At 38.4% G+C, this 22,990-nt stretch overlaps 1 protein-coding gene across 1 annotated transcript in view; it reads left to right on the plus strand.

The window, feature by feature from the left end:
• Positions 1-963: 963 nt before the first annotated feature.
• TYR (tyrosinase) overlaps positions 964-22,990 on the plus strand; it is a 40,163-nt gene continuing 18,136 nt past the window's right edge. Inside the window, exons 1-3 of the mRNA XM_005485780.3 lie at positions 964-1,949; positions 11,343-11,559; positions 19,375-19,522. Of these exons, the coding sequence (XP_005485837.2) occupies positions 1,107-1,949; positions 11,343-11,559; positions 19,375-19,522 (1,208 nt within the window). The 5' untranslated portion in view covers positions 964-1,106. The remainder of the gene's footprint in view (positions 1,950-11,342; positions 11,560-19,374; positions 19,523-22,990) is intronic.

Consider the following 22,990-nt stretch of genomic DNA (forward strand, 5'->3'; position numbering starts at 1 on the left):
CCCAAGAAAACGACTCTTATTAAAGCAGTAGTAGATGAAGAAAATAATGGATAACTCATGTGCACTTTGCCCAGCAGTAAAACAACAGTTGTCCTCTCACAAGGGGCAGCTTCAAAGAATTTCTAACTTTTAAATCTGCTCATGCAGCTCTGTCAGCTCTCCTCAGGCTAATGTACAAGAAGAAAGAGGTGGGTGGTCTGGAGGCTGCCCAGTAACATACTGAGTAAGGAACACAGATATGGTGTTTGCAAACTGCTTGATGGGAGAAAAACAGGAGTCAATGGTTTTTTTCTTGATCCAGAGACAGATGCTCAAAGTGCTTTCTGCAAATCTATTGGCAGATTGTCTGTGTTTCCCACAAAACTGTGGAGAGTGCTGTCATGCAGACTTCTGTGTGTCATCAACTGTGAAAACACTATCAGTTCTAGAAGAACAAAAATTATTTTCTTATTTAAAATATATTACTTCCCTCCCCTCCTTTTGCCATGCACTAATCCAAGAAAGGCAGTTTACACTGAAATGTAAAAACGCTAACTCAAATAATTTATTCTGGTTCTTCCCTATGTTCATACTTAATCTAACCACATTTTATTTTTGCTTCCAGATAAAAAAAATTAGTTTGCTCGCAAATTCTTTATTTTTTCATTTTGATGTCCACTGTTCTTCCTGTTTAACCAACCAGATTCTGCCACGTCTTTATTTAACCAACCATTTACTCTAAAGAGTACAATCAAACCAGGAATTCTAAGAACTTACAATTGATTCAGTGTCCAAACTTTAATTTTACTTCCTCTCCAATTGCCAGGAGAGAGCAATCATGTGCTAGGCAGAAGATGAAAGTTTATAATAAAGGCCTGTATTTTGAAACTTGTAGAGGGTGGGGGGAAAGTCACTTGGCTTTCACTTAAAACATGTGACAGTGAGATTAACCCTGAAGTGTATTTTGTGTGTAAATGCACCGTGTGTAGGAATGGGGAAGGACATTGAAGGGTGCGCTGCAGCAGAGTGAGCAGTGAAGCATTCCTGGTGGAGGGGAGGAATTCCTTTCATACACAGGCCTTTGGAGGGGTCGGAGAGAGCACTCCACGCACTGAAGCATAACGCTGATGCTCTCCTGCTGCTCTGTCAGTATGCTGCTATTTGCCCTGGGTTTTCTGCTCATCACCCTTCAGCCATCCTCTGGGCAGTTCCCCAGAGTCTGTGCCAACGTGCAGAGTTTGCTGAGCAAGGAGTGCTGTCCCTCCTGGGATGGAGATGGGTCCCCCTGTGGGGAGCTTTCCAGCAGAGGGTCCTGCCAGAACATCCTTCTCTCCCAGGCTCCACTGGGACCACAGTTCCCTTTTTCAGGAGTGGATGACAGAGAGGACTGGCCCTCTGTATTTTACAACCGGACATGTAGATGTGAAGGCAACTTCATGGGATTCAACTGTGGGGAGTGCAAATTTGGCTTCTCTGGGCTCAACTGCACTGAAAGGCAAGTGAAAACAAGAAGAAACATCTTCCAGCTCACTGCCAGTGAGAAGAACAAGTTTCTTGCCTATCTTAACTTGGCAAAGAACATCCCTAGCCAGGACTACGTTATTGCTACAGGCACATATGCTCAGATGAACAATGGCTCCAATCCCATGTTCAGAGACATCAATGTGTACGATCTCTTTGTGTGGATGCATTATTATGCCTCTCGAGACACACTCCTAGGTGGGTCCAATGTGTGGCGGGACATTGATTTTGCCCACGAAGCCCCCGGTTTCCTGCCTTGGCATCGAGTCTTTCTGCTGATGTGGGAACGTCAGATCCAGAGGATAACGGGTGACGAGAACTTTACCATCCCCTACTGGGACTGGCGAGATGCAGAGGACTGTGAGGTCTGCAATGATGAGTACATGGGTGGCAGACATCCCACCAACCCTAATTTACTCAGCCCAGCATCAATTTTCTCCTCGTGGCAGGTAAGAACCGGCCAAGGAAAGGGGAAGGGAATGATCCCATCTGATTTTAAGCACTTAGGTGAAGTGCACAAGATGGGGGCTTAGTTATACTGCCTTCCCTTAGATACTCCTGGAGAGAAAGGAGGCAATGCCAGAAAGCAAATCGGATTTTATGTGGACCTAATGTTTATTTAGAACAGTTCAAAGTTTGTAACTTTGTCTCATTTCTTTCTGACTCTAGGATTTAGGTTGTTTAATTAAGAACATAAAAGTAAAGTGGAAGGGGGAAAGTTATGCCTTTGTGTCCAAACATGGCCTTTAGCAGGTTAAACATGCTTGACTCTGGTGTGCCAGTTAAGTCAGAGAAGGCAGGATTTATGCACATAAATTTCTAGTGCCATTGCAAAACGGTGGGTGACTGAATGATGGAAAGAGAAGCAGAGGCTTTTCAGGCACTCTACCCCTCTCCCACTGTATTCCTCCCCTCCATGAGTTAAAAACTATCAAATTCAACTAACCGGCTTTCAATGTTAAACAAACAGACAAACAAGAAAACCAAACCTTAAGAGCAGAAAAGAATCAGCTGTGTAATTCACATCAGTAGTCCAAAGTAATAGAGAAGAAATATCTGTTGCTCAAAGGAACTGAGAGGCAAATGCAAAAGTGATTCTTGGCAATTAAAAGCACTTCAAATGAGGCCATAAAACACAGTGACATTACATGTATATGTAAGTGATAAGGTCTCATATAGCTGAATTATAGTGTCCTACTCTGAGACTGAGGGCTTTTTTTTGTCTCTTGCTCATCACTGCCACATTGCCTAAAATACAGCTACAAAGGTTTATCAGCTTCAATAGACACACTCCATCATGACAATAGCAACCGTTGCTTCTGGTGTTGAAATCTGTGATTATGTTCATCTAAATCTGTCTTCCACTTATTTCTGTAGCAGCAGCCCAAATGAAGGTTGGGCAGTTTTAGTGATTTAACAGAGAGAGAAATTCAAGGGATATTCTGGCATATTACAAATCAGCACCCAACTGGGCTTATTGGGCTGGTTGTGCTGTATTTAGTCGGGATTTGTGCCCTCTGAATAATAGAGGGCGTGTAGACCTCTAAATTCAAGCATTTGGATGTAGAGTAATAGAACTATTTAGGCTATTCTGTGGCATACCTTTTTCTCCCTCAGACAGGAACCATTTCAGGGGCCATTCCCAGGAGAATGTTTGCATAGAAATACCTTGTAAAATGATTTTATTGACATAAACATGGATTATTTGATGCCATTTGGCCCCAGTGCCTGAGAAATTTCCTGAACACATTTAACTTGGTGTAGACATAGCCATAAAACAGATATGCATACAAATATGCATTTTCATCCCATTTTCTAAATTTTTTCTTATTTCTAACAGCTTGAATCTGGATCAACTCTATTAGCTTAATTAGATTGTATTGTCAGAAAGAAGTGGATTTTATTCTGCACTGAGCTGAATAAATGGTTGTGTGAAAAATGTACTAGTGGGGAAGTGGATAAAATGAAACCAGAATTGCACTGGTTATATGTGTCAAGTGGAGCTATCAATACAGTATATTGGATGAGATAACCAGGGCTGGAGGAGACAGGTAATACACAGGAATCAGCAAATTACTGATTTTTTACAGCAGGATTTTCTAAAAGACATGTGGTGCTCAGGTAGTTGTGTTTAGTTGTTTTTTGGGTTTTTTTCAAAGGCTTTATTGTGTCCAGATTCTTAAGTTATTTTTATCTTGGCAATAAATACCCAGAACATTCATTAGTAGTAATTGATATATTTAAGAAACAGTCAGGTTTATATTTTCTCATTTAAAGTTAGTCTCCACTAATACAGTCTTAAAATAAAGATTTTTTATAGAACAAGTTGTTCAAAGAGATATTTTTGTATAACTTTAAGAGGTGCGGGAATAAAAGGTATGCTATGTTTAAAACAAATTCAGTGTCAGTGTACATAGGTAAGAGCACCTAAGTCATTTGCTGACATTTTCCAGATATTTTCTGGAAATGTTTTTCACTTATATTTTTCAGTGACTTTTGGAAATGTTGCATTTTTTTCAAAATTTCAAAAATATGCGATGACTTTACCTTCAAATACTCACATTTCCCTCTAATATCTTCCATTTATTTATGGCTCTCCCATCTTATCCTGAGAAAGAATGAAAGAGATTGAACAGATTGAACAGATATGCATTTTCAGTCATGAGTTTGGGGTGAAGATATTTCTTTATTAGCATTGAATCCAAATTTAAACAATTGCTTGATAGGGAATAACAGTCAATACAGTAACTTCGAGTAGCACAAAGTAAGAGATCAAAATATCACTTCAGAAAATCAAAAGGGAACAAAAATAGCCTTAGCTTGAACCTGGAAACTGCCACAGATCTGCTGCAGCATGCTCTGATTATCTAAGCTCTGTAGCTAAACAGCACGAGGGGGAAAAAAAAGAAAAAAAAAAGGGGGGGGAGGATCCAGAAATGTGAAGGAATTTGAAGGCATTTAACAAGAATGCTTTTAGCAAGCATTCAAAATAAAAAGAGGGCAAGAGTAACCTTGGAATAGCACATCAATAATATGGTGTCCTTTTTAGAATTTTAAGTGTCTTTACAATGCCTGCTATGTTAGGAAATGATTTCATTTTATTTTAAAAAAGGTAAAGTGCCTATTTGCAGAAAAGCATCCCTCTTTCTTTTTTTTTTAATCCCAAAGAAAGGAGAAAATACTTTATTCCATTGAAGGGTTGCCATAGCAACATGGATACCCATGGATACATGCTGAAATTCTTGCTTTCACCTTACTTTTTCTTCAACATGCTGCTGTTACCACTTGGCTGAGTGAATTACCCATCCACATTTTTCCTCATATTTGTCATCTAAGTGACACTTCTGATTCCTGCCTCTTTTTTACCAGCAAGACTATCAGGAATCTTTACTGGTTTTGTTTGTTTGCTTAGCTCATGTTTTAGGGTGGGTGGGAAGGGTTTTCTCATGTTTTCAGTTACTTGTTTGTGATGATTCAAGTGTTACACTCAGCATTAGGACTACATAAGACATACTAATGCTTTAGCAATTTTCGCGATTCCATGTCAGCTTATCAGAAAAATATGTGGGAATTGGAGATATTCCATGAAATTTTTAGAGGGTTTGTTTGTTTTAGCGCTCTTTTCTACAATTATTCAAAATAATGGATTTAAAAAAAAAAAAAAAAATTAGTTGAAAATGTTCCTGCCCATGGCAGGGCATTTGGACTAGCTGACATTTAAAAGTCCCTTCCAATCAAAATTGTTATGTGATTCTAAATAGTAGGAGGTAAATTTTTCTCTCTTCTACACCAGAACTAATTTCAAGAAACAACTGAAGTCAATGGAGTTGCAGATGCATAAAAGCATACCGCAAATTAAAAGCAGAATCTTTCTTCTGGCAGTTAATGTTAGAGTCTGGGAATCCCCACAGTGTGCTAGACATAGGATGAAGAAAATAGAGTTGGAGAATCCAAGTGCTATTTCAGTTTGCTGTTGTGGTAAGCAGGATACACCACCAACTTCAGCTCCCTCTACTCTGTCTCCTAAGACTCCAGAGAAGCAATTGCATAACATGGAGAGCTGGCTGCTCTCAGATGTGCTGGGGTAAGCCTACTGCCAATTCTTTGTTGCAGGCATGGAAAATTTCCCTTAGTACTTCATTCCATATCACCCTGAAGAACCACTTACACAAAAGGAAAGCTACTACAAAAGAGAAACAAGTTACACAAATAGAAAATTGATAAAATGCTTCTGAACTAATAATGACAGTACTTTAGATCCATTACCTGAAAACATGACTTCATAAGAAATATGAATTCAGCTATTCAGACACAGTTATTTAATTCTCAGTACATTTTATCAGGGAGCTGTACTGCTAGCTGAATTGTCTGACAGCATTATTTGAAAGATTATTTTACATCTACCTTTAAAAACTGCAGGAAGTATTCAGAAATACAAACACCAGAAGCCAGCACTTCTTGATTCTTAAATCCGTAAAAGTCTTACATCCACCTGCTTATGGATAACCAAGGAACTCACAAACTTTATTTTTTATTGCAACTTAATAGATTGTGGTGCCAGCTACAGGCTGTTACGTTAAAAAACAAGAGCCCAAATGGAGCAGCTATAAAGAAAGAATTTATGAAGTGTGTTCTCAACGATATGCTTACATGGATTATACATTTGAAACATTTCCTGTTACAAAGAGGTTCTTCACACGACACCTCAGGACTGCAGCAGGAAGGTATCACAATCTGTGCACAGCAGAAGCAGCCACTTGGGCATCCTCAGCCTCAGTGTCCCTGGGACTGGCTGTCCATGGGATCAGGTGTGGGTGACAGTGGAGCTGGATGCTTGGCTTTCCACCAGTGTATAGCCACGCTTGCTCAGGAGTCATGTAAGGTAAAAATAAAGAATGTACACCTCTAGAGGTGTACAAATCAATAGCTAGGTTGATTTCATAAAAAATGGGGTTTGTTAATAATTCACCAGCAGAAGAAGTCTACCATCTCTCTCCAGAGAGATGCATCTGAGTGATTTCACAGTAGACGTGGAGACAGCAGCAGTGACGGTACAGCTTGGAGACAGCTGCAGAGCTGTCAGACCAGGAGGTGCCAGTGAATACTTCATCAGTAATTGGTAACAGACTTTCCTACTCCAGCCCAGCACCATTTTGAGGTGCTTAATCAGGTCTAGGTTGCCCTTCAGTTCTGGGCTGCCTTCAAGCAAAAAGGTGAAACTCAGCCAGCTTTTACTGAAGGCTGAGAAAATACCTTGAAGTCCCCAGGTTTGTTTAAATGCTGTCAGTTCATGTTTGTCTTATCTCCTTTTAGCTTGAGTTTCACAGCTCCTCTTATTTATGTATGTGCCATAAGGGCAAAAAAGACAATCAAGGAACTCACCCTTTAAATGTTTCTTAGAACTTCTTCAAGGCTTTGCTTTGTATATTTTCTCCTTTTCTTTCAATTCTCTGCATGTTTAACTTTCCCATTCCTGCTAATATTCAGCAGTATATGAAGAACCAAATATAAATATACACAATCTCTTAAAACCTTTTTGGTCTGCTACAGATACAGCACCTTTCAAAGTTTCACCTGTAAAAACAGGGTCCCTAGATACAGCTTATATCTGGGGATTTCCTTGCATGTCCCCAGTTTAGTGAGTAAATGGCTTCTGGATGCCACTTAATTAGGATTAAATTATGCCAGACCCAAATGCAGCCAAAAAAAGAGAAAAAAATAAACCTCTTTATAGCTGCTAAATGTTTTAAATCCAGTGTGAGAGCTGTGCTTTAATGAGATTCTCAAGCAAGGCTGTGAGAATAAGTGGAGAAAGATAAAGAAAGATAATGAATCAGTACAAAATATTTTTTGGTTCCATAACAGCTCTTCATTCTGGACTCTAGCTCAGGAGTCCAGACTTCATGTAGGACAAACAGGTCAGGAGAGGTGTGAAAAAAGGCAGTGAAATGCCTACATCACAGTTCTGTGGCTGACACACATCAGCAAGTCAAGTGGTTGCTCTGACTGTAGTCTGAAGTGGTTCTTTTAGACTACCTAATCTGCAGCACAGCATTATGAAAATGTGCTGCTACAGCTTCTGGAGGGGGGCTCAGTGGCCTCAGAGGAGAAGCAGTGTAAAGGATCAGTTCTAAAGGACGCAGAGCTGTGGATTAGCTTTGAATGGCTCTAATGCCCCAAAGAACTGAGGAACTTCAGATAACTTTGTGAGTGAGCAGCTATTTTGATACCATAGAGAATTCTCTTTTCCCAGGTGTTTAGGTATATTTTACCAGTGTTGAATGACTTTGTGAGCACAGATTGAATAAGCAAAAGTAACCCCAAGAAATCTGTCACAAAATTCACCAAAGCTTTGAATTTAAAGACAGTAGGCAGAAGACTGAACATCACTGAAATCTTCTGTAACGCAGTTCCCTTTATTTTGGCACAGAGGCTGGTCTGTGCAAGCAGTTGCAAACTAAAAACCAAAAGATTTCCCCATTTCCCAAAGACAATAGCTTCTACAGTCTGTTTTCTAAGAAGCACTCCACAGAGCTCTGTTCAAGATCTCAGCTGCAGTGCACAGAGGGATGTTTTTTGCTGGGTGCTACAAGGTCCAGAAGAGATGCTGCATATTCTGGACTGCCATCTACTGGTATTTGCTCTGCTCACTACTTACATAAGCTTTTCCTCAGAGTATCTTCCTAACAATTTCCCTGGAACTGGCAAATTCACACAAGAAGGTGCAGCTGGGATTTGAAGATGTGTCCAGGGTGAACTGGGAAATTTGATCAGGACTGTTCTAAAAGGGAATAAAATATCATGTTTTAAACCAACACGTTTACACTAGAAAGTATTCCTGCTGAAGGAAAATAAGGCAATGGTGTGACCCATTTTATGTATGCTTTATGCAGATTGCATCCAGAAAAAACTATTTGACTGATCTATGTTCTAGTATCACTTACACATTGCATGACTGTTAAAACAGCAAATTATAGTTTCAGGATAGACTCACAATTAGTATCACCTAAGTTAAACATTTCTGGAGGAGCATTCTGGTTAATTTTATGACCAGGCCTTAATTTTTAGTTCATAAAAAGAAATAGCAAAAGGTTACAGACAAGCATTTTCATTCCTGGGACTTATGTTGTGGCATTTGTTGACCACGACTTTCCAAAGGCCTTGTGGCACCTGGTTTCTGTTTAGGATGAATTTGGTCAGTTAGACAGTTAATGAGGGCTACACTAAAACATAAATGGAAAAAAACATTAGCAGTCTTAAAATTTATAATTCTCATGACATTAACTATTACATTAAATCCCACTGAAATGGATAAACAGAACAAAGGGGAAAAGTTTCTTTGTTCAGAGATATATTTAAGCTCATGCTTGAAGATTCCCTGTCTGAATATCTGAAAACTGGGTCTTGAACACAGCATGTTATTCCTCTTTAAGACACAATAGGGATATATTCCTCGGGCAGAGGGAAAACGATGAAAGATAGGAGATGGCAGGATGGAGAACCCAGGAGATATGAAGCTAGATAAAGCCCATGGGAGAGACAAATACAAAATCCACACACAGGAAGCTTCTGAGCCAAGCAACAACGGAGAAACAGGTTGAGCTTCACCAGCCAAGACACATTTGCCTTCATCACTAATGCACTTCTAAGGACACAGAATGGTACATATTTATAAAAGAATTACTAGAGCTTCTCCTGAATCATTCACCTATTTTCCTGCTAGTGGGAATCAACTCACTCAGTAACACAAACTAATCATAAAACCAGCATAAACTATGGTTTGCCTTTATAACTGCGAGCCTCTCCCTGTCACTACCTCTCCTTTCTTGGTGTATATTCTTACAAGAGACTCTTTAGAGACACACTCCTGACCCAAGTCCCTCTTAGAAGTGCAATCCTGACTCATTAGGTGAGCTCCTGGGGGAAATGTGCTCTTGCAACTCTGCTGGAAAACTACCTACAGTCTCCAAGGGCTTCTCAGTAGTTTTAACAGACATGGACAAATTGCAGCTAACAGAGCAGTGTCTAAGGATAAATTGCTCTGATAAGCTTTCTTATGTACTCCCAAAAAAGATGAGAATAGTTTTTTCATCATATTCATATTCATAGAAAATTTATCATTTAAGAACTCCAGGTTCTTAAGGACTCTGTGTTATATCACCAGCTTCATCAAGCATTATCTATGAATTTGTCATCAAATCACTTACTAAAGGATTCATCTGATCTCCTTCCACTTGTTCAAAAGTTTGTTCAGCAGCACATCAACTTGCCTTTGGCTCTGTCTTTAGTTAGTTCAGAAGCACATCTGAGCCTCCAGGGTGTGATTCATCCCACCCTAATGCAGAAATTGAGCATTAAGTTGAACACTTAATTTTGCTTCGCTTGCTAACTGCAGTTCAGAGACAGTTTCAGCATTGATTTTTTTACTCATTTTATTTCATTGACTTAGTCAATGGAGAGAGCTACATCTCACCTACCAGATATCTGGTTTGGGAGAGCTGTATCACACTCAGGAGATGTCTCCCTCTTCACTGACTGCAGAGGTCATCCTGAAGTGTTGCTTCAATCTCACAGTTTCTGCGTGTCTAGTATCAGTGAAATGAATCTCCCACCCACTTCCTTCAACAGAGAATTTCATGTTCTTCCATCTATCTCATTCAAAGAAGAGATGATGGCTTTTTCTAATCTTCTTGTTAATTGTTTTGGTCCATGAAATAGAAATATACTTTCAGGATAAAAGAAGTTGAGGTTTCACTGCTATGTGTTTTCTCCCCGATGATGTTTCACTCACTAATGAGAACTATTATTTCCCTACCCCAATTTCTCATTAACCACATTGATTACTTGCTAAGTGCAGAGTCCTGTGTCTCTGGTGGTTTGGAGTTTTACTTGTTTTGGTGTTTTTTCCTGAAGAAAAGCAAAACAATAGACAGTTAAGTCTGATTCAGAGCCTCGACGCTTCCTGCTGGTATGCAAAATAACTTCTGGGAATTCTGAGATGCTGCTGTTCTGTTTCATTCTCATAGATCCCCATTGAACTACCTTTGTCTTCCAGGAGTCTCAAACTGGACTGGCAGCTTCTGGAGATCATCTGACAAAAAATGGCTTTTTATGCCATTGTAATTGGATTTTGTCTGTGAACTCAGAACACTTACATAAATGATGCTGGATTCTGGCAGTATTTTACATCTTTATCCATCTCTCTCTTTAACATCCTTTCTCAATATCCATCACTATGGTATTTCAGTAGGTGATATAAGTTAATCTCTGCCACATTTCTAGGAAGAACAGAAGCAAATTTTCCCATTTAATACATGTAGCTTCTTCATAGAGAAAGTAAGCATCCATTTACCCTGAAAAAGCACACACAGATATTTTCATAATTTTTTTTTCATATTTCAAGGCAACATTTCCCAGTCTTACTGTACTGGGAAAAAAAAAAAACAACTGTGATTATGGCCTTGTTCAGTAGCCTGCTGAAGCCAAAAATCCTCCATTTAGCAAATTCAGCAGCAGATTTACCTCTGTGTTCTGCTGCATTGGTGGGTAACATTGTATTTATCCTCTGTGAGCTTTCAAGAGCATGAATGATTTGATGCCTTAGTCCACTTGGGCAATTTCAGTGTATTACTTCAAAATGTGCACTGTATTAGATGGTTATTTTCTATGAAATAACCATCTTATATTAAAATCTTACACATATAACATATAAATTCAATTAATGTCTATTCATAAAACAATATATATTCTTAAAACAAACTTATTGTATTGTACATTTTCTTAGTTCTTCTAAAAACTTTTTTTGTAATTGCATCTCCTCTAATAGAAAGTGTTTTATCCAGGTAATCTGCACTCGGTCTGAAGAGTACAACAGCCAACAAGCTTTATGCAGTGCCACAGGCGAGGGGCCCATAAGGAGAAATCCTGGGAACAATGATAAATCAAGGACCCCAAGGCTCCCATCCTCAGCTGATGTCGAATTTTGCCTCTCTCTGACTCAGTATGAATCTGGACCCATGGATAAAATGGCCAATTACAGTTTTCGAAATACTTTGGAAGGTAACGTGCTTTATTCTGTTACACCATTTCCAGCTGTAAATTGATTCTCTGGGGTTAGAGTCTTCAAACTCTGGGCAGTTTGAATTAATTTCATGAAGAATAACTGCAAATAAAAGAAAAAGTTATGTTTTCACCTGGAAAAGCAGAAGACAGAAAGAACCACATTAAAGGTGTTTGATAACAAACTAGAAACTCTAGACTGTATCAGACCCTAAGCCTGTTAGGAGATACTGTCTCCTGCTACTGCAAAAATTTAGAGCACAGCAGAAAAGGAGAACATCCAATAATCTGCTTGTGCACAACCATGAGTAACCCTGTAACCATGGAGGGTGCATGTTTGCCCTAGAATTCACTGTCTTCCAGGGACCAGGCTGGATAGCAAGAGTGAAAGGGGATCTTGCCAGCTGGCATGTTGTGTCTACATCATTCCACTGTGAACTCCACAGCAGACTTTTTCCCAATCTCTAAGAAATATGGATTAAGTTATCCATCAAAAATGACACTTAGTATAATTTCCAAAAGAATTTAGCTGCTTAGTTATCTAACTATTTAACCTGTTTTGAATTGTCTTAATTGGGTAGTAAGCAAAAGTTCTTTACTAAAATAAATTATTAATAATCTCTCTACTAAACTCTTTTAGTAGAGAGAGTTTATATTTACAAGAGAGTATCTTGTAAAATTACAAGTAAGCAAGGATAACACGCTTTACATTTAACAATAAATATATTTTTACAGTATCATATATCAGCTGAATTAAATGTGATCTACTTTTGATGTCTCAGAGCTTTTGGTTTTCAAGGAACTGTATAAGGGCATAACAATACAAAATAGGAGTAGGAGTGAGGATAAGAAAAGGATCATAAGGATGATAAGAGGGATGAAGCAACTCTTTTATGAAGACAGGCTGAGAGAGCTGAGGTTCAGCCTGCAGAAGAGAAGGCTCCAGGGGAAAATTACTGAGGTCTCCTAGTACATTAAGGGGGCTTAAAAAAGAAGGGAGAGGGACTTTGTATATGGGCCGATGGTGAGAGGACAAGGGGCAATGGTTTTAAACTGAAAGAGTGAAGGTTTAGATCAGATATTAGGAAGAAATTCTTCACTCAGAGGATGATGAGGCACTGGCACATGTTGCCTGGAGAAGCTGTCCCATCCCTAAAGTGCTCGAGGCCAGGTTGGTTTGGGCCATGAGCAACTTGATCTAGTGAGAGGCATCCCTGCCCATGGCAGAGGGCTTGGAGCAAGATGATCTTTAGGGTCCCTTCCAACCTTCACCATTCTACGATTCTAACACGGCAAAAGTTTTAATATGTTCCATCTTAGTCTTAATGCCATGTGGAATGCCAAAAAGCTATTTTGGGAGAGGTGGACCATTCTCTTTCTTAAAAATAATCAGAAATCCAGACTTTGTCCGTTGCAGCCTAGAAAGAATCCGGACAGTAATTGTCTGTATCTCCAAACATTACTGCACTTTCTGTCCCTGAAAACAGAAACTACATCAAGTATTGGAAAGAAAAAAGTGACATAATTGAGTAGAGCTTTGCCTAAATTTTACTCCATGAAGTGTGTGAATAGATGCAAAGGAGTAGAGAAAAAGGAATTGAAGTAAACAAGTAATGAATTACTGAGGACCTACCATCATGTTACTGGTATTGCAAACAAAAGCAAAAGCACAGCCTGTGAGAGTTTTTCTATTTTGTTTTTTTTTTAACCTGAATTATTTCAAAATTACTTTACACCCCAGGACCGCAAACATTTCTGCAACAAACTTATTTAGGTAACAAGACGCTCAACTGCAATATGAAGTCAAGAATTCATGGCTAATATTGAAAAAGATGAAAAGTTTTTAAAGAAATTTTACCGAAAAGAATCCCTTATAATTGCATAAACTTCTTTCTTAAAAATGGCTAGCTTAGTTTTTTGTTGTGTAAACTTGCCAAGCTTAGATTGGCAACTTGCATTTATTGTCTCTGTGTCTACTTCTTCTTAATTGTGTTCTTACAAACGTGTTAGGACCTTGTTCTTTTTCACAGCAAAACATTTTTCAACCCTGCTTTACTTATTTGCACAATCTTGTGCCAATACACCTAAGGTCAAATTCTAATTCCTTTTAGACTCCAAGGAAATTCAAAGGAAGTGCATTGACCTTATTGGAGTTACTTTAGGTTTATGAAAGGTGAGCAGAACTAGGCCTGTAATTGACCAGTTCCTGATTTACAACAATGTGAGGTTTACAGCTCAGTTTCAGTTCTGTAATGAAAAATACTTGTGATCACATAGAACATCCCCTTCTGGGCAAACCTTTATGCTTTTTCATGCTTCAGTGCACTGGAACAAAGGCTAAAACTTTCAAACTTCAAAGGGGCAAATATCAGCATCATTATGAGCAGATGACAGCAAGGCAGGCTGAAGTTTCTGTTTGACTAATATAAAGCACTGCTGCAGAGACAGAAATTATGTCACTGAAGAATTTATATCACAACGTTCATAAACAGAAAAGGTCAATATGGTTCAATAAAACACTCCCATGAGGCTGTGCCCATGAATTGCCCTCTCTGTGACAGACCAGATTCTGCTATAAATGAAAAACAGCAGGTTAAGAGCAGCTTACACTTTGCCCCTGGAAGCAATTATTTTAAATAGGATTTGTTGATTCGTGGTCCTAACTGGGGAACACTCCTGACTTCATTGGAAACTTCATGGACACAAGAGAACAGAAAATCAGCCTAGTTGAAAAGCATCCAGAAAGATCAGAAATGGATTAGCTGACTGCTAATTAAGTAATTTGGCTTCTTTGTTCCCTTCAGTTTTGGAGTGTGACACCTTGAATGCTACTTCCTAAGAATAAGAGATGGCTGAAAAATTTAGACTTTCTTTTTTTTATGAGCAGATTTCATAGTTGAAATTAGTTTATTCATAGCAACTTCAAATGAAAATCAAGGCCTTCGAAGTTTTGCACAAAGTCACAGAAGAACATTTAAAAATTCTAAAGCCCTGTATCACTCATTATTCATGAATTAACTCATGACAAATGGTATCAAGTGAAACCATGTGATAGCATTCCAGTGTCTGTCACAATGTATTGTTACTGCTATTTTGTCATGAAATAATGGAATAAAACATCAAACATTTCAAAATATAATTTCATTTCAAAAGGACATTTTCCTCTTTTTTTCTGAAATGAGAAATTTTCATCTGGAAAACTTTTCTCAGTATGTTCACAGCAATCTATAAAGCTACAGAAAAAATGTTTTCTAAAAATGAAGTTAGCCAACAGAAAAGTTCTAATTGAAAAAGTTTCAGGCCACAGCCAACATTCCTCACCCAACTTGAACCTCCACCCCTAGGTAAATTTATGCTGTGCACTGAGAAAATGTTGAGAAGTTGTAAAAAGCCATTGCTAGAGAACTAGAAAGACTACTCAGCACAGATCACATTGAAACTCTTCCAGAGAAATTTTAAGAAAAAATAAGGAGATTGTGACATGATCTAAATTAGATATTCACAAACTTTGATTTACTCTAGTGACATAGGCCAAATTCCATGGATCTTGCAGCTAGCACACTCTAGAGGGATTACAGTAATAACACCACCTGAGAAAGTATGTAAGATTTAACCCTGAAAAATTTCCTGTGAATTTGCCAATGGCGTAAATACTGCAGAAATAGAATGCAGAAGAACATCACTAACTTCAAAGAGCTTCAAGAATATGGCCTTAAAATTTTTATATTCCTCCTGTTTTAAAGCCGATACATCTATCTGTCCTGGACTTCTCTAAAATGTGAAAACTTTATTAAAGAAAAAATATATACTCAGGGAGAATGGGAAAAAGTTGATCTCAGATAGAGAACCATAGAATCATTTAGACTGGAAAAGATATTTAGGATCATTGAGTGTAACCATAAATCCAACACTGTCATGTCCATCACTAAACCATAAAATCACAGAATCATTAAGATTTGAAAAAGTGTCTAAGATCTCCAAATCCTGCCATTTTCACTATTAAAACATATTTCCAGGTGCCGTATACAGGTGTTTTGCAAACACTTTCAGGCATGGTGCTTCTACCACTTATCTGGATAGCCTGTTCCAATGTCCAGCCACCCTTTTCAAGAAGAAATTTTTGCTAAAATCTCCTCTAAACTTCCCCTGTGACAACTTGAGGTAACTTCCTCTTGTGTTGCTTGCAGCCTGTGGGAAGAGGCTGACCCCCATCTTGCTGCAGTCTCCTTTCAGGCAGCTCTACAATGACGAGGTCCCTCCTGAGCCTCCTTTTCTGCAGGCTAAACACCCCCAGCTCCCTCAGCTGTTCCTCCCCAGTTTTGTTCTCCAGACCCTTCCCCAGCTCCATTGCCCTTCTCTGGACATATACCTGAACTAATTGCATGCTGAATGAGAACCATCTATATACCATCCTAAAAACCATCAGGCAGCCCTAATTTTTGAGCGGCATCATTATTTGCCATTATAATAAACTTTTGTCTAAATTCCCACCTGATTTGATTCAGCCTGGCTCAGTAAAGCTACTTCAAATCCACTGAATCATTGTTGCTGATCAACAGTGTTAGAAGCAGGAGCAGAGCAAGGTTTATGAATCCCTAAACTGTGATTTTTCTCTTATCCAAATCACTGGAGAAACTTCACTTCAGTGATGTATGTCCTGACAGCTATTTCTGATGCACCATAATCAACAAAAGGTTTATAAGAACATCTCAAAGTTACAGCTTCCTATACTGGCCAAGATGATTTAATAGCTCACTGCAGACTCCTCCATCCATTTGTCAGTCGCTCTCCCTCCTTTTTTGGTACCATCACTTGTCCTCATCATATCCTTATCTGAGAGTCTACATTTTAGGGGCCTGTCAAAAAAACCTGACATCCCACACTCCAGGGTAGTTTACTGCCAGAATAGTCAGTGAAATCAGTTCACAAAAGGACTGACAAGTTAAAGTTAGTGCAGAGGAGAGGAAGGCACAGCATGGGGCAAGGCAGCTGGAGGAAGAAGAGCTCCCCTTTACAGAGACGAGGAACTCTTATTTCAGCTCACTGCTTGTATCTGTAGTCTCACATCTGCTTTAGAGGTGATTTTACTGCAGCTACCTCAGCAAAGTTTCCTGTACTCTGAGAAAACTTTGAAGTTTTCACATGTTCTTTTTGGGTGACTCCACTCTAGTATGTCATCCTGCATAACTGATTGTACTGAAGTGCTTTTAAAAGTCTGAAAAAATAAGACCCAAGCTAATAAGATGCAGTGACATCACATCATGGCTTTATTCCTGCTAACTTATAAAATTATATGAAGTTTTTATAACAAGTGATCAGATATTAGAACAGAATAATGTGTGGGGTTAAACATGACGTCAACTTTGACACTGAGTTGATGCACCCCAATTATCTGGAGCTGGAGGGTGGGGTTGCTAACGCTGTTCCAATGTAGAGATTTTGATGATTAAGACAAATTACTAATGTGCAGATGTTCCATGAAAAGCTGTCCAGAGCCAAAATGAGTACTCTGTGTAATTTTATGAATTATTAGATCAAGTGTTTAAAATGCATTAAGAAATGTAAGAAGCATCCAAAGTCTGATATCAAATATCTAGCTGTCTACCCAGACCCTGCAATAAGTTTTATTTTTCCCTTAAACATACTTTGATACTTAATGCAGTAGAATATAAGTGGAAGAATTGCTTCAGAATGATACCCAGATATATGCTATCCAGTTAATGTTCACAGAAATGTCCTAGTATTGCCAAATTGATTTATTCCAACAACCATGTGTAGTGGGCAGCAGCAAGAAGCCAAAATTGTTGCTACTTCTTCCTGTGAGTTCTGGACAGACTGTCAATGTACATATATTCTTTATAAGTAATATTTTACTCTGCTTTTCCCCCTTATTTCATAGCTGGAAACATAGCATTCACCATACTGCAGGTTTCTATGGGCCCACTTTTCACTATGAGAACTTCTGTCCTTTGCCATTTATGTGACCAAGCAGACTCTGGAATCCTGGTCTGTATCTGATGTACTTAAAATCTGCAGGTGCTAATGTGTTCTTTTTGTTTCCTGAATCCAGATTTTCTTTACCCTAAAGTTTACAATATTCAAAGCAAGCCAACTCTACCTTCTCCAAATGTCCAAATTATATTTTCAACTCTGATTTCCCCTGAATTTTTCAAAAGCTTTGTCATACTATAGACTCAGAAAGATGGATGGCTCTTACTGGTTTTTTGGTACTTAGGTGCTATAGTTATGATTTGATTCTTCTTATAAATACCAGTGGGTTTATGTCAGATGCTCTACCTTTGTTTGAAGAGGTTGACTGACAACAAAAGGCCCAGTGAGGGAATTTAGAGTGACAAAGCAACGAAATCATTTCACACAGAAGATCAGAGCCTCAGTTAGGTGTAAAACTCAAGTTTCCAAGTTCAGGGTATGACCCTACTCATAAGGCAACTCTAGCCACGTCTCAATTAATACATTGTCTGACTCAGAGAGGAGCAAACACAGAGCAAGACAGCTGAAACTGTGGACCCAAATTCCATGTTACAAGTTAGGGTTTTCACAGGGAAGAGTTTTTTTCACACTGGCTGTAGTTAAGTCCCCTGAACTAAACATCCACTGATAGTTGGCACAGTTTAGATTTTCTACAAAGAGAATCCAGCTTGCAAAATCAGCAATTGCCCTGTGGTGTGAGTGTCAAATAGCAAGACTGGGACATTCACTTCAACAGTATATTACTGGTTCTCATTCAAGTGCCAGTTCTTCATCCAAATAAGTAAATGAAGCAGGTGTTCAAAGTCCATTAGGAAATCCCCATAGATAAAAGCTAATATCTTTATTTTCTCCACCTTTGAGATATGACAAACTAAAACAATATTTGGGAAATGCTGAGGATCAACACAATGATCATATTGTTCACAGCTCTCTTTGGGGCATGGATTAAATATCAGGACTAGTATCAGGTTCAGAAATAGACCGGGAGAAGAACCTTGCTTTCACTTTCTATTCTCTGGGAAAATCCCAGAGAAGGATCAGATGTTTGAGTTGGCTTCTACTAGGAGTACTTGCAAGTAAGTTGGAAGCATGGCTGATGGGATGATAAGTAGGGCTGTAACATCAATCTTAAATATGGACAGGCTACCAAGATAAAAACTAATGCACAATCTCGTCTTCCAATATTTCCTGCTTGGGAGTTGGTCTGTGCAAGCTCTTCCTAAAGTAATCTTTTAAGTGTCCTCTAAAATAACAGCAGTCCACAGACTTCCATCCTGCAAGTCTGACTGTAAAAAATTGATTACTCACCAAATCCTTCTGTAGAGGTTATAGATCACATTGTGTTGGCTCCTATCAATAAAAGAATGTGTTCTATAGAGGCAAACATTAATAGATGATTGAGTATATGATGAGATAAAATAGTCTGGTTTATCTTAGGAGCCTGTAAGTATAGAGATTAAAAATTGAAATAAAGTGAAAAAGTTTTCTCAACATAAATAAATATCCACACATAAATGTCTATAGGGATTATATCGCTTTTTGTCAGGCAGACAAAATAGACCAAGAAATTTAAAAATATAAAGCAATTAAGCAGTACATTTGCTGACATGTTGCATTAGCTACACTGCAGGAGTTTTAATTTAGCTTATTTTAATTTCATCTTTGCTCTGCCTTTGAAATATATTAGCACTCCTTTACAAGTTTTCCTAAGCTCTTGTCTAAAAAGCTGAATATAAATGAATGGAAAGTAAGTACTTTGATCTTCACTGTTACTGGAAAAGGAATTATACACATTGTCATATCAGCATATGATTTTCTCTGCAGGCTTTGCTGATCCACAGACTGCGATATCAAACCCAGCGCAAAGCGGTTTGCACAACGCGCTTCACATCTACATGAATGGCTCCATGTCCCAAGTACAAGGCTCTGCAAATGATCCCATCTTTGTATTACACCATGCATTCGTGGACAGGTAAGTTTCATTTTCCTTAGTAAAACTAATTCATTATGTGTGTTTTTGGGTTTTTTTCCAGTGGGCTTCTCACCTGCATTTCAAAGAATGCAAATATTTTACATGTTTTTACACACACAACCTTTTCAGACATGTAGAAAGGAGCTGTGCTGTTATTTGAAAGCATGCGTCCTTCCCAACAAGCCTGTATGTTCACTGGATTAGATATAATTTGATGAGTTGACAAATGCACTCAGCTTTTATTAAAAAGGTAAAAATAGTCCTTCAATGATGTCACAATGATTAATATATATGAATGTGCATGTCAGGAAGTTGGGATCAAAAGTGAGTGACTCATTTTAACATGACTATAAACATTTGGAGCAATTCCTTTACATTCTAAATGTCAGGGCTGTTTCAATTTCTATTCCATAGGAAAATCTATGCCTGCTATTCATAAATAAAGTGGAAAAATTAGTATTTAAGTGTGACAAACAAAATTCTGACTGTTTCTTGATGAAAGAGAAGAGTACAGCTGTGCATAATGAAAGGAGAGCAAACTGAAGGATATCATGTTTATTAATAAGAAAGGGTAGGAGAACACAGTTTTGCAAGAAACTGGTGAAATTGCTACATTGAGGGCAACATTCCAAGATTTCATTTCTGTGTCACTACTGAACATTTCTGTTCACTTCTGTGTCACATGTGAATGGCAACAAACACTTTACTCTCTGGACTGCATTTACACCAAATTATGATGACTAAAGAGCTATTTAAAAAAACCCAAAAAACAAAAACAAAAAAAAAAAGCTAATCAATGAACTGTAAAAGCCACACAAACAACACTTGTTCTGGAGCAGTTTATATTTGCTTATCTATCTTATAATTTTTCTCCGCTGAATGTTACTTGACTACTGCATTGCTTAGGGCAAAAAATAAACAATATACAAACTTCCATAAATCTGCATGCTCAGAAACCTACTATCTGAGACTCAGCTTGCATGCAGTAAGGTGTCTGTTGAGATGAAGACCAAAATGGTTTCTTCCTTTGGGCCACTGAAGCATGCAGCATGGGAGGGATGAAGATTACACCTTGCAAGGATCATCTTACAGTCTCAGGAAGTCTCAGGCACATCAAAACTCTTATATAAAAAATTATCCTATTTAACTAAAAAGCTAGTAGGTATAAAAAGGAAAAATTGAAGTTGGTCTTTTGCTCCTTATATATATTTAAAATATAAGAGGACTGAAAAAAATAATACCATTTACATACAATAAAATATTATATATATATATATATCTCTATAAAATAGATTATATATTTAATGAGCTTAATAGTTATATCGCCCATCCAGAAATAAGGCATCATAGCAGGCCACCCAGGCATCAGTGGAATTGTTCCTTCAATAGCTGACTTACATGATTTCTGCTCCTCATGTTGGAGGGTATAATTAGTCTTCTGGAGGTGTCAGTTTTGAAAATCTTTTATGTGAAAAGCTTTTCTTGAGGACATTTTAAACCTTACACAGTGTAGCTTAGCTATGATTTAGCATATCCATACATTGACTGCTTCACAGGATGGGTGGATGAGGTTTTCAAGTGTGATTACTAATCTCAAGTTGATGCCTGGAAATTAACTTTCCAGCATCTAGGCTATTAAAAAAAAAAGGATCAATTGAATATTCAGAGAAAAGGAACACAGAAGAGAAAAAAAATGTTGTGCCATATCAAAAGAATTGTTTTCTTTAGACATTGACACTTGCAGGAGACCTGTGCACCTCTTAGCTCCTACTTGTTGCAGGCTTAAATATGACCTTGGTCTTCATGCTGAATCTTTCCTTTGAGGAATTTCTGTCATGGTCATTATGAGTCCCTGGAAATGATTCTCATAACTGTAGTTGTTATCAATTTTAAAAGGAAAAATTATTTGCAAAAGATTACCTCATTAAACTGTACTAGTATTGAGAAAATAAACCACTGCACAGGCTCTGTAGGGGCAATAGAGATATGCATGATGCGACCTCATCCCATCTGGCAGAAAGGCATCACCAGTGCTCTGCAGCTGCTGTGAATATGGACCTTGGTACACACAGATGTAAAATCTGAGAATAATGCTGCCTTTTGTGTAGGTGACAGAAATGCATTAGCCTGAGCTGGGTTACTTAGCATCTCTATCTGTGACAGATTAATCATGCTTTCAGTTATAATTAAGAAGTAGGTGACTGATAGGTACATACAGTGCATTTTAGAAAATCCTGTTCCTCTCCTACATAGACTTGAAGGGCAGCAAAGAAATTCTTTTCTGAGAGGCAAGCAAGAATGTAAAGAATAGAGGAAGTGGGAGACAGTCTCCAGAGCAGCAGAAGCACATTTTTTAGTCCCTATCAACTTTTCTCATTAGGGCAGAATACTTTCGAGCTGACTGCTAAGATTACATTAGGCCAATGGGCTTTTAAAAAACTTTTCAACTGTATCTTCTGATGACAACAGCAACCACAGTTCTGCTGGGTTTGCAGAAGCAAGGAGCAGCTCTGTGACAGGAAATCAAGAATGGTCGCGCACTTTGAGCACCCAAGTAGGATCCCACAGTGGAATTTCCTCACTCCACTGCAAATTTCCTTGGGTGAAACCCAACATGCAAACTCTCCCAAACTTTCATCCCCTGGAGATGTGTTTCCTTCCCATCGATTTCAATGAAGGTTTTGAGGAGCTGTGGATCTGAGCTTGAGCTAACCCATCTGTACAGTGGGAGATATTAGATGCCTACGCAGCAGGGATGCTGTCAGGCTAAATGTATTAATGACTGTGAAATGCTCAGTTACATCCATAATAGGAGTGATAGCAATAAGGCAATAGATCATTGGAACTGATTTTGCATGGAAACATATGGTACAGAGGAGGATAAACAAGTGTATACGGAGTCTGCTGACAGGTGTGAGCCAAATGTTAGGAGCTGCTTTCTAAACTGAGCAACAGGCAGCCTACCATCTGCTGTGCCTCACCTGCCCTGCTCAGGCCTGATGCACGAAAGGAGGGCCTTTTAGATAAAGCAGAGGTGCAGCTGAGATCACGCAGGTGAAAGAAAAAAGCTTTGGCTTGTAAAAACTTCCATTTTTTCTTTTAGGTCGTTCTCTCTCAGTAGTGCAGAGGTATGAAGGTACTCAGGCAACAGCTTTATTAGCAATGATTAATCAGGCTCCTTGTCTTCTTATTTGCCAGAAGATGTAGGGATCAAATCTCAGTGTTTGGTAAAAGCAGGCGACCACCCTAAAAATTATTAATTGTTAATTTAATGGCTTGAAAAATAAAAAGTAAAGAAGATGCAACAAAATATACATTCAGCAAAAACAAGAGCTTTTTTAGCTCTCTGAAGCATTTCTCTTAATTGCAAATCTCTTTACTATTCAGATATGCTCTACAGTCAGCACAAGGGAATAACAAGGGAGGAGTCAACCCACACAAGCTGTAAGGAGCAGCTGCACAGGCCAT

The sequence above is a fragment of the Zonotrichia albicollis genome, chromosome 2 (genome assembly GCF_047830755.1).
Source record: "Zonotrichia albicollis isolate bZonAlb1 chromosome 2, bZonAlb1.hap1, whole genome shotgun sequence".
NCBI classification, from domain to species: Eukaryota; Metazoa; Chordata; class Aves; order Passeriformes; family Passerellidae; genus Zonotrichia; species Zonotrichia albicollis.